Source organism: Mobula hypostoma, chromosome 21 (genome assembly GCF_963921235.1).
Source record: "Mobula hypostoma chromosome 21, sMobHyp1.1, whole genome shotgun sequence".
In the NCBI taxonomy this organism is placed as follows: domain Eukaryota; kingdom Metazoa; phylum Chordata; class Chondrichthyes; order Myliobatiformes; family Myliobatidae; genus Mobula; species Mobula hypostoma.
Genome location: NC_086117.1, coordinates 10,046,084 through 10,058,743, shown reverse-complemented (window position 1 = coordinate 10,058,743; position 12,660 = coordinate 10,046,084). Strand labels below are relative to the sequence as shown.

General features: G+C 44.8%; 1 protein-coding gene across 4 annotated transcripts in view; it reads right to left on the bottom strand.

Moving 5' to 3' along the window:
- Window positions 1-10,670, bottom strand: part of mvb12ba (multivesicular body subunit 12Ba) — a 302,283-nt gene extending 291,613 nt beyond the window's left edge. Inside the window, exon 1 of one of the 4 annotated variants that reach the window (XM_063073420.1) lies at window positions 10,597-10,670. Coding sequence is in view for 3 of the 4 variants with exons in the window: in XM_063073422.1 (XP_062929492.1) it covers window positions 10,261-10,311 (51 nt within the window). In the remaining variant the exon portion in view is untranslated. The other 3 variants (XM_063073422.1, XM_063073421.1, XM_063073419.1) reach the window with 3 other exon arrangements.
- Between the last annotated feature and the right edge of the window lie 1,990 nt (window positions 10,671-12,660).

The window sequence follows — 12,660 nt, the reverse complement described above, 5'->3', positions numbered from 1 at the left end:
CCAACTGATACATCTTGGATTGTTGAGGATACCCTTGGGGTCATGAAGAGAACGTACAAACTCGTTACAGACAGCAGGAACTGAACCTGGGTCAGTGGTACTGTAAAGCAGCGGTCCCCAACCACCGGGCTGCAAAGCATGTGCTACCGGGCCGCGTGGAAACGATATGAGAGTCAGCTGCGCCTTTCCTCATTCCCTGTCACACCCTCTGTTGAGCTTGAACGCATGCGAGGTCATTACCCACGCGTCATCCTTGTCAGAGCGGGAAGAAGATCAACTCCCAGAGCTTGCAGATGACGGAGGGCTGAAAAGTACGTTTGACATAACATTGCTGCCGGCATTCTGGATCAAAGTCAAGGCTAAATATCCTGAGATAGCCACGAAAGCACTGAAAACATTGCTTCCATTTCCAACATATCTCTGCAATGAATGCAACGAAAACTAAACTGCGGAATAGACTGGACATAAGGAACCCTCTTCAAGTATCGCTGTCTCCCATCTCCCCTCGATAGGACCGTCTTGTTGCAGGAAAACAAGCCCAGGGCTCCCACTGATTCAGCGATATTGGTACGTTGCAATGATTTTATATGTTCATACGGGGAAAATATGTGCTGTGTGTTTAATATCCAAACATTACTTAAAATGTTATGATGCTATTGACTTATAAGTGACTTATATAACCGTATAACAATTACAGCACAGAAACAGGCCATCTCTGCCCTTCTAGTCCATGCCGAACGCTACTCTCACCTAGTCCCACCGACCTGCACTCAGCCCACAACCCTCCATTCCTCTCCTGTCTATATACCTATCCAATTTTTATTTAAATGATAATATCAAACCTGCCTCTACCACTTCTGCTGGAAGTTCATTCAACACTTACTTCAAGCTCCCCTGTCCTCCCCTGATAATTGACTTATCACTATATTCATGCGAGGAAAATATGCGCTGTGTGTTTAATATTAAATTTGTTAGATAAACCCTTTTAGAAACGAAATTGAGTGCATTAGCTACTTATCATCTATATTCCGGTCGTGGCTAACACCACCCCACCCCACCCCCCCGGAACAGAATCGCCAAAAGCCATTTGTAGAAAGAAAAATCGGCACGCACATGCATGCGCACTGGTGCCCACGCAAGGCTTCATGGTCATTGTAGTCTTTCTTGTGGTAAACGCAACGTATGTTCTACGAGTCTGTGGTGGCCAGTGCTATCATGTTTGCTGTTGTGTGCTGGGGCAGCAGGCTGAGGATAGTAGACACCAACAGAATCAACAAACTCATTCGTAAGGCCAGTGATGTTGTGGGGATGGAACTGGACTCTCTCACGGTGGTGTCTGAAAAGAGGATGCTGTCCAAGTTGCATGCCATCTTGGACAATGTCTTCCATCCACTACATAATGTACTGGGTGGGCACAGGAGTACATTCAGCCAGAGACTCATTCCTCCGAGATGCAACACAGAGCGTCATAGGAAGTCATTCCTGCCTGTGGCCATCAAACTTCACAACTCCTCCCTTGGAGGGTCAGACACCCTGAGCTGATAGGCTGGTCCTGGACTTATTTCATAATGTACTGGCATAATTTACATATTACTATTTAACTATTTATGGTTCAATTACTATTTATTATTAATGGTGCAAATGTAACGAAAACCAATTTCCCCAGGGATCAATAAAGTATGACGACAACGATTTGACTGCTACTCTTGTCCGTTGGCAACCCTACCCTCCCCCCGCTGACTGCTACTCTTGTCCGTTGGCAATCCTACCCTCCCCCCGCCCCCCCCCCCGGGTCGGCCGGTCCGCAAGAATATTGTCAGTATTAAACCGGTCCGCAGTGCAAAAAAGGTTGGGACCCCTGCTGTAAAGGGCTGAAGGGCTGTGCTAACCACTACGCCAGCGTGCCACTTGCAATCAGCCACAGTAAATCCAAGGAACATGATAGATTCTGTGAAGGACCACACCCAACAAGACAGACAAGCAACCAGCATGCAAAAGGCAACAAACTGTGCAAATACAAAAATGATAATAATAAAGCAATAAATATCAAGAACATGAGATGAAGAGTCTTTGAAAGAGAGTCCATAGGTGGGAACAGTTCAGTGTAGGGGTGGGTGAAGCTGATTGAAGTTAACCTCTTTGGTTCAAGGGCCTGATGGTTGAGAGATAATAACTGTTCCTGAACCTGGTGGTGTGGGACCTGATGGCAGCAGTAAAATGAGAGCGTGGCCTGGGAGATTGGGGTCCTTGATGATGGATGCTGCTTTCCTGTGGAACAGCTCAGTGTAGATGTGCTCAATGGTGGGGAGGGCTTTACCATTGATGGACTGGGCCATATCCACTACTTTTTGTAGGAATCTCTGTTCAAGGGCATTGGTGTTTTCATTTCAGGTGGCGATGCAACCAGGCCACTGTACATCTGCTAATCATTGACAAGGGGGCTTATAAACCATTGCCTAGTAAATAATTGCTCATTCAGGCACATTTAGAATACATTCCGGATTTCTATATTTCAGGCAGCATATTCAGATTAGTTTACTGTCACATCCAGCAGGGTACACTGAAATCCCTTGCCCACAGAGTAAACAGTATGCATGGTAATAATCAATACAGTGATGAGCATGAAAACAACAGAATAGTGCAAAGTTTGTAGTCCAAACCCTGACCACTCTCGGCAGGAGAAAACTAATCTTTAACTTTGCTCTAATCCTTCAACCAATTACCTTAAATCCATCTTCACTAGTTACTGATCCTTTTGCTGAAAAAAAAATTATCTCTTCTGGTTACTCTGTGAAAGGATCTTAATGTTATGCAAGTCAATTTAAAACCCCTTAGTTTCTCCAAAGAAAACAATCCCAGGTGAGCTGGACCAAATGATCTAATTCTGCTCCTAAGACTATGGTCTTATGTCTAACTAAAGTTCCCCAATGCTGATGACATCCTCTCAACTCAGGAGTAAGGTGGAATAGTTCCTATATGAATGGATGAGTGCAGCTCCAATAACACTCAACCAGCATAATGAACAAAAGAGGTCGCAGGTGCTGAAATCTCCAGCAACACAAAAAAAAATGCCGGAAGAACTTAACAGGTCAGGCAGCCTCTGTGGAAGGAAATGTTTCAGGTCAAGACTGGAAGTCCAGATGAAAGGTCTTGACCCAAAGCGTTGACTATCCATCCATGCTTGACCCACTGAGTTCCTCCAGTGCTTCTTTTTGTGTTCAACCAGCTTAGTATCTTCCAGCTCACCACAGCTCCTTGACCAGGAAGAATCCAGTCCATCACCCTAAGCCTACAGTCCAGCCACCACCAATGCTGCATGTACGCAATGTGTGCCACCAGTAATTATTCTTGAAGGCTGGCCCAATGATAAAAACTAGGGCAGTAGGCACATAGGAAGGCCGCCAACTACAGATTCCCTCTAAGTGTTGCATGATCTTTCATCACTTGGTCTGTCTTGCAACTCCATCCCCAACAGCACAACAGAAGCTCCTCCACAGGAAGCAGTTCAACAAAAGCAACAGCTTGCCATCACCTTTTCAAAGGCACTTCACTTGCACATACCTACAATCCAGTTAATAATAATCTCCTCCACAATCTCCCCTGTATTATCACATCAACTATCTTGTGCAATGCACCCAATCTTCTCTTTGGATAATTAGATTAGATTATGAGGACACGCAGTCCTCTTTTTACTGTCATTAAGTAATGCATGCATTAAGAAATGATACATTATTCCTCTGGTGTGATATCACAAAACACAGGACAGACCAAGATAATCCCTCTGCTTTGAAGATGATTTGAACTGCTGCAGTTCTGTGGGTTCTACGGTGACTGATGTGGGTGCACAGACTCGACAATAGCTGGGGCAGGTAGTGCTTGAGGGGATGGGCAGTTTGGGAGGCAGTGCACTAGTTCTATCACGAATGCTGAATTTTGTGTGTGCTCCCAATTAACGGACAAGATTACATATAACATAGATCAGTACAGTATAGCTAAGGCCCTAGCTCAGTTATGCCAACTCTTTAACCTACTCCAAGATCAGCACAAAAACAAACCACTGAGATAGCTTATATTGATAGATTGATTGTATGTCCATAAAGTGACACTAGACACAGGGCACAAAGTGACTGATAGGAAATGATAAAGCAGTGGCAGTAGGGATGGGTTGGTGGGTGAAGGTGTTAATCAGTCTTACTGCTTGGAGAAAGTAACTGCTTTTGAGTCTGGTAGCCCTGATGTGGATGCTACATAGCCTCCTCCCTGATGGGAGTGGGACAAACAGTCCATGACCAGGGTGGGTGGGATCCTTCATGATCTTTCTTTCCTAAATTTCTACGGTTCTTAATGCCAAACCAAATGTTCCTTCCCCACTCTGACCAACCACAAACTAGAGATTTCCAATGTGTCATTGCACATTTTCTAAGGAGGCTTTGAGAACATTCTTAAATAGTTTCTTCAATCCACGTGGCAACCTCTAGCCCCAACAACAAAGCTCAGAACTGGCATTCAGCAGGATAACCAAGTACTGAAAGATGCTTAGTGCCCATTAATGTGAACCAGGTCTAAAAAGGACTTCATACTAGGAGTGCTGACGTGGAAGAGAAGCCAATGTTGCTCATCAAACTAATAGATTTCATAATTTAATGGAGACATTTTTACGGTGGCATCTCTCTAGTAGACAAAAGATAAGACACAACTCGAGAATCAAAATCAGGTTTAATATCACTGGCATACGTCGTGAAATTTGTTGTTTGTGTATATAACTAAATTAAGCAGTGCATAAAGAGACCTAAACAAAAGGCAACATAATGTTACAAACACAAGAAATTCTGAGATGCTGGAAATCCAAAGCAACACACACAAAATGCAGGAAGAACTGGCAGGTCAGGCAGCATCCATGGAAAAGAGGTGTTTCAAGCCGAGACCCTGCTTCATGATTGAGAAGGAAAGGGAGATGATGCCTGAATAACGAAGAGGGAGGAGGACAATAGGTAAGCTGAGGTGATAGGTGAAGCCAGGTGGGTGAAAAAGGTAAGATGCTGGAGAGTGGACAATAGGAGGAAGGGAAGGGGATGGGTGGGGGGGGACTCAGGGAGAAGTAATAGGAAAGTGAGAAGAAGTGAAGGGCTAGAAAGGGGAATAGAGGAATTGGAGGTGGGGGGGGAGGAGACGTTTGCTCTCCGGAAGGTGAAATTAATATGCATGCCATCAGGTTGGAGGTCACCCAGACAGAATACAAGGTGTTGGCTCTTCCACCCCAAGGGTGGCCTCATTTTGGCACAAGAGGCGGCCATGGGTCGACATGTCAGAACAAGAATAGGAAGCAAAATTAAAAAATGTTTGGCCACCAGAAGTCCTGCTTGTGGCAGATGGTGTGGATGTGCTTGATGAAGCAGTCCCCCAATGAAGCTACCTGTCCTTACAGAAATGTGATGGCGGAGGGGAACAAGCTGATTCTGAAGCATTGAGTCGTCAGGCTCCTGCACCTCCTCCTTGATGGAGACACTTATTCATGGATGCCATCCAATTGAGGCATCGCCTTTTTAAGATGCCCTTGATGGCAGGGAGGCTAGTGCTCATGACAGAGTTGGAGGAGTTTATGACTCCCTGCAGTATTTTCTGATCCTGTGCAGTGGCCAGACAGCGATGCAACCAGTTAGGATGCTCTCCACAGTACATCCGTAGAAATTTGCGATTTCACACAGCAATGCGGTTGGGCCTCAACTGTTCTCTAAAATAGCTTTTGGCAGATAGAGTGGAAGCATTTCACTGTTTCGATGTACATTTGACAAATGAAGCTAATCTATTCCTTGCCCAAGTTCATGCTTTAAGAATAGTGATTGATGAAAGACAAAAAAAAAGCCAAAGCTCACTGAACATCTTCCAGCAAAAGTCAGAGACGTTTAGAAGTAAAATGAAGAGAGTAAAGGAGGTTACTCTGGTCCCAATCATTGCATCTTACTATATTAGCTTATAGTAACCAATGAATTGAACATGTACTCTGTCCCAAAAATTTTTGAGTCAAAATCTTAACTAAAGCAAATCATATAGCACAGGAGGCCCTTCAACCCACCACACCGATGCCATCTATCAAGAACTCATCTATCATCATCATGTCTTGTGTCGAAAAACGCGGGCAATCTTAGTCTTTTTGACCATGATAGTTCTTGGCAAATTTTTCTACAGAAGTGGTTTGCCATCGCCTTCTTCTGAGCAGTGTCTTTAGAAAGGTGACCACAGCCATTATCCTTCTTCTCCAGCCCTTTACTTTTCCTACCCACTCGCCTTCCAGCTAGACTCCTTCCCTCCACCCTCCTTTTTATTCCGGCCTCTTCCCCTTCATTTTGAGTCCAGGAGAAGTATCTCAGCCCAAAATGTCGACTGTTCATTTCCATGGATGCTGCCTGACCTGCTGAGTTCTTCCAGCATTTTGTGTGTGTTACTCTTCAGAGATTGTCTGCCTGGAATCACTGGTCGCGTAACCAGGACTTGTGATATGCTCCAGCCCCTCATACGACCATCTAGCACCTGCTCCCATGGCCTCACATGACCCTGATCGGGGGGGGGGGGACTAAGCAGGTGCTAAGGGTGACTGCAGGCTAGTGGAAGGAAGGAACACCTTACACCACTTTTGGTAGGGATGTATCTCCATCCTGCCACTCATCTATATTTATCCCAAAACTTTATCCACACCTTTCTGTATCTTAATAATTCAAGTGCTTGTCTTTCTTTAAGATGTTCCAGGAGTCTCTGCCTCTACCACCCTGAGGACCACAGAAGACTTCAATGTGAAGCGCTTCCAGACGAAACATAAAAGGAGAATGACATGCACACAATGCTGGAGGAACTCAGCAGACCGGACAGCATCTACGGAGAGGAATAAACAGTCAACATCCAGGCCAAGATCCTTCTTCATGAATGGAAAGAAAAGAAGGGCATAAGGAGCCAGAATAAGAAGATGGGGTTGTTTAGAACAGTGGTCCCCAACCACCGGGCCGCGGGCCGGTACCAGGCCACAAAGCATGTGCTACCAGGCCGCGAGGAAACGATATAATTTGGCGATATGAGTCAGCTGCACCCTTCCTCATTCCCTGTCACGCCCACTGTTGAACTTGAACGCACGCGTCATCCATGTCAGCGCAGGAAGAAGATCAACTCCTCCAGCTTGCAAATGACGGCGGGCTGAAAAGTATGATATGATTGGTGATATGAGTCAGCTGCACCTTTCCCTGTCACGCCCACTGTTGAACTTGAACACACGCAAAGTCATTAAGCACGCGTCATCCATGTCAGCGCGGGAAGAAGATCAACTCCGCGAGCTTGCAAATGACGGCGGGCTGAAAAGTATGTTTGACATAACGTCTCTGCCGGCATTCTGGATCAAAGTCAAGGCTGAATATTCTGAGATGGCCATGAAAGCACTGAAAACATTGCTTCCATTTCCAACATATCTCTGCAATGAACGCAACGAAAACTAAATTGCAGAATAGACTGGACATAAGGAACCCCCTTCGAGTATCGCTGTCTCCCATCACCCCTCGATGGCACTGTCTTGCTGTAGGGAAACAAGCCCAGGGCTCCCACTGATTCAGCGATATTGGTGTGTGGCAAAGATTTTATATGTTCATACGGCGAAAATGTGCGTTGTGTGTTTAATATCCACACGTTACTTAAAATGTTATGATGCTATTGACTTATAAGTGATTTATATAACCATACAACAATTACAGCACGGAAATAGGCCATCTCTGCCCTTCTAGTCCGTGCCTAACACTACTCTCACCTAGTCCCACCGACCTGCACTCAGCCCATAACCCTCCATTCCTTTCCTGTCCATAAACCTATCCAATTTTCCTTTAAATGATAAAATCCAACCTGCCTCTACCACTTCTGCTGGAAGTTCATTCACCACTTACTTCAAGATCCCTTGTCCTCCCCTGATAATTGACTTATCACTATATTCATGCAAGGAAAATACGCGATGTGTTTAATATTAAATTCATTAGGTAAACCCTTTTAGAAACGAAATTGAGTGTATTAGCCACTTATCACCTATATTCCCGTTGTGATTAATACCCCTCCCATACAGAATCGCCAAAAACGATTCGTAGAAAAAAATCCGCACGTACACACATGCACAAGTCATGCATGCGCACACAGGTGCCTGTGCAAGGCTTCATGGTTATGGTAGTCTTTCTTGGGGTAAACACAATGTATTTGACTGCTACTCTTGTCTGTTGGCAGCCCTACCCCCCCCCCCCGGGGTCGACCAGTCCGCAAGAATATTGTCAATAATAAACCGGTCCACGCTGCAAAAAAAGGTAGGGGACCCCTAGTTTAGAAGGAGAATACTGTAAATTCTGAGAATTTGTACAAAGCAATTGTAAACAGTTGGTCAAACAGCACCTATGGAAAGAAAAACTATTTTTAATTTTATTTAGAGATACAACACAGTAATAGGTTCTTCCGGCCCAGCAAGTCCATGACACCCATGTGACCAATTAACCTACTAACCTGTACATCTCTGGAATGTGGGAGGAAACCGGAGGACCCACTGAGTCATGGGGGAAGATGTACAAACTCCTTACAGACAGCGGCAGGAATTGAAGCAACACACACACACACACACACACACACACACACACACACACACAAAATGCTGGAGGAACTCAGCAGGTCAGTCAGCGTCCCTGGACAAGCGTAAACTGTCGACATTTCGGGCGAAGACCCTTCTTGAGTCAAATTAACAGTCTACCAAGGAGTGATTAAAATATCTCACTTGCAGTATTTCCTGAATTTTGAATTTTTATTACTGAACACCAAAAACGTTGCATGATATCAAACTAGTCGCCATGGTAGCAACTCTATTACAGCCCCGGGGTAATCCAGAGTTCAATTCCGGCACCATTCTGTAAGGTCTCTGTACGTACTCCCTGTGGGTTTTCCCGAGGCACCACCATTTCCTCCCACAGTCCAAAGATGTAACCTGTCATTGTAAATTGTCCCGTGATTAGGTTAAGGTTAATCAGGGCTGCGGGGATGCTGGGCAACATGGCTCAAAGAGCCGGAAGGGCCTATTCTGCGTTGATTCGCTAAATAAACAAGTAAAGGTGAAAAGTATCAAGTATTTTCGAACGGTGACAGCACACTCCAAAGCAAACAGTCAGATTCTATATACACAAAATATTATCATGATCAGTCAATATTTAACCACAAGGTATCTGTGTAAGCAAAATCAAGTTACTTATAAACCAAAAACAAGCAAATTTGTACAAAGATGAAAGAATTGCATGATTCCATCACAAAAACTATACTACAGCCTGCAAAAAATAACAAACTCACAAAATACTGAATACCCAACATTTTCCCCAAAGCAAATTTAGCTTTTTTTTCCACTCCAGGGAGAAAACCCTAAAAGTGTCACGCGTAATGTTTAAGTTAACTTCTAGATCCGAACGATTTCAGCTGCGCTAAACCAGTCAGCATTGTTCTCCTGGGTCCAGAGTAGGTCAATAGGATATTTGATAGGTGTATAAGATCATGACAGGTACGCAGAAAAGCTCATCCCATTAGCAGATCACCCAAATACCAGGGGCATAGATTAAAAGAGATTAGCAGAGGACACAGACGTATACCTGGGAAAACTTTTTACCCAACCAGCTGCTGCTCACTGTCATTGAATTGTCAAAACAAGGATCAATCTAGATTTCCAAGAGAATTGGATAGGTATTAGAATTTGCAAGTCTAAGAGGATAGGATGAGAGAAATGGGATGGATGGGTTTGCTCTACAGGAGAGCAGGCATGGGCTTCAGTGCCATTTCAATTCTATTTCAACAATAATCATTCTTCCCTTCCACTACATGAAGCCGAAAAGATAAGCATAGTGCAAAATCTCAATTGGGGATCCATTTCCAATGGATCTGAGCTTTCAGTGAAACAAAAATTACTGTATTTAGTTAGAATAAAACTGCATATCTGGGTCTGGTCAGGTTGTCAATGTAATAGACACAATATAGTGTGATGGCAGTACATTAAATGCTTCTTATTGTAAATGGGAGACACAATGGGAGAAGGATTAAATACAGTGCCAGGACTGGGTGAGACTGAGCCTACCTGATACCCAAAGGCCGGGCATTAATCTGCATCACACACACACAGATAATATATAATTTATGAACCTCTTCATCATTAGCCTAGGGAAGGTTTTCTTTTCGTCCCCACATTTAAGATCTACTAACAACAATAATTACAGACTTAACTGTTAGCTGCGGCAGCTCGTCCCTCCGTCTGACACAGAAGCAGCTTTTCATGGCCACCCGCCGCCCGACTTTATTGCAATTTGCCGAAACAAAGCGAGGGGGTGAGGGGAGGAGGCTGGTGGTTTAAAGAGAAATCAGAGGCCGAGGCCTGCCGCCGCGGCCCGAGCCTCGGGCTGGCGTGGAGCCGTGCGCCGGGGCTCAGCCGAGGGAGCGAGGGGTGGGGAGGGGAGCGCGGGCGGCGGGGCGGGGCACGGCGCGGCGGCGGAGAGAGGAGGAGCGTGACATCGACCCGGCGGAGGGAGAGCGCGGGGAGGGTAGGGGGTGATTCTCACTCACTCTGTCGGTCACTAACTCCTCGGTCACTCGCCAGCCCCGCGTCCTCTGACTTAAAGCAGCCTCCTCCCCCCCGCTCCCCGTGCCTGCCCCACCTCCTACCGCCTGCACAGCAAGAGCCCACGGGCCGGTCCCTCCCAACTTTCCTCAAGTGGTTGGGATTCAAGTTGTTCCCACCCCCCGGGTTCAAGGAAACTCCAGCCTGTTAATGGGAGTGCGGGAAAAATAATGAGGAATTCCTGGTACCCACCACGATGTCCAGGAGGTGTCACAAGGGTCAGTGGAGCCAACTTTCCACCAGGATATTTATAAATTCACCACTCTCCTGCCATTGGTTTATAATTGTCAGATGTACTGAGATACAATGAAAATCTTGTCTTGCATACAGTTTATACAGATCAGATGATTATACAGTGCTTTGTTGTTGTACAAGGTAAAATAATAACAGAATACAGAATAAATTGCAGCAGTTACAGAGAAAATGTACTGCAGGTAAACAATAAGGTATAAGAGCTTAATGAGGTAGATTGTGAGGTCAAGAATCCATCTTATTGTACCAGGAAAATATTCAATAGCCTTGTAACGGCAAGGTAGAGGCCGTCCTTGAGCATGGTGGCGCATATTTTCAAGCATTTGTATCTTCTGCCCGATGGTAGATGGGAGAAGAGAGAATGTCTGGGGTATGTGGGGTCTCTGATTATGCCGGCTGTTTTCCTGAGGCAGGGAGAAGTATAGATAAAGTCCCTGGAGGAGAGGTTGGTTTCTGTGATGTACTGAGTGTTGTTCTCTTAGATGGACTCAAAGTTTTCCAGTTGTCCAGGAACAGTGTCATTAATCAGAGTTGCCATCTTCTAAAGATGTTAAAGCCCTTCCATACTCTCAGGTAGATACAAAAGCATTGGAATTCTGCAATGTCGAGTTCAAATCAAGTTCGTTATAATTTAACTATACTGTATACATGTATACCATCAAATGAAACAAATCTTCTCCAGACCAGGGTGTAAAGCATGGTAGTACACATAACACACAATATCTAAGGAAAGTAAGAATTAAATCTATTAATAAATAACACATAAATAAACAAAGTAAAGTGCATAAATTAAATATTGTAGGTTTCAGGACAAATTGACCAGTGACACTTCAAAGGTGTTGTGGGAGGGAGTTCAGAAGCCTAATGGCCTGAGGGGAAGAAGTTTCCCATCCTGACCGTTCTTGTCTCTATGCATCGGAGTCTCCTGCCTGATGGTAGAAAGACAAAGAGGATGCTGGATGGATGGGTGGAATCCTTAATGATACTAAGGGCCCTGCATAGGCAGCGCTCCTGATAAGTGTCCTCAGTGGAAGGTAGGGAGACCCCTATGATCCTCTTGACCACTCTCACAGTCCTTTGTAGGGACTTCTGGTCCGATGTTCTGCTGCTCCCATACCAGATGGAGATACAGCTTGTCAGTACGCTCCCAATGGTGCTCCTGTAAAATTCATTTAAGTTGGAGGGTGGGAGTGCGTGCCTCAATTTCTCAGGAAGTGGAGGCACTGCTGTGCCTTCTTATTCAAGGAGGTTGTCTTTTGGATGAAATGTCAAAACCCCCGTCCACTCTCTCATGAACATACCAAATATCAGTACAATTTCAAACAGGACCATGTAATCAGCAGGGTGGCCATATGTATGGCACATTAAAACACCTGTTTAGAATTGGAATTGGTTTCTTATTGTCTCATATACAGTGAAAAACTTGTTCGATCAAATCATTACCCAGTGAATTGAGGTAGTACAAGGTAAACCGGTACCAGGAGAGTGTAATGCAGTTCACAATCCCTTCTTTGTATGTTAAAACTACCATTTGCCCCCTCAAGTGAACAGCGTATCACATATTCCAAGTGTAGTTCTTAAAGGCAACCATGTCGTTAGACATTCTGATAGCCAGATTAAAACTAACACCTGTGACTGCTCTCTCATCAAGACACAAAAAGTCTTATCACCTCCAAGGTGTTGTGTTGTCGTAGGTGTTATTTTACAGCTAAGACATTAAGCAAAATCCTATTTTTATTTCCCCAAGTACATTCTCT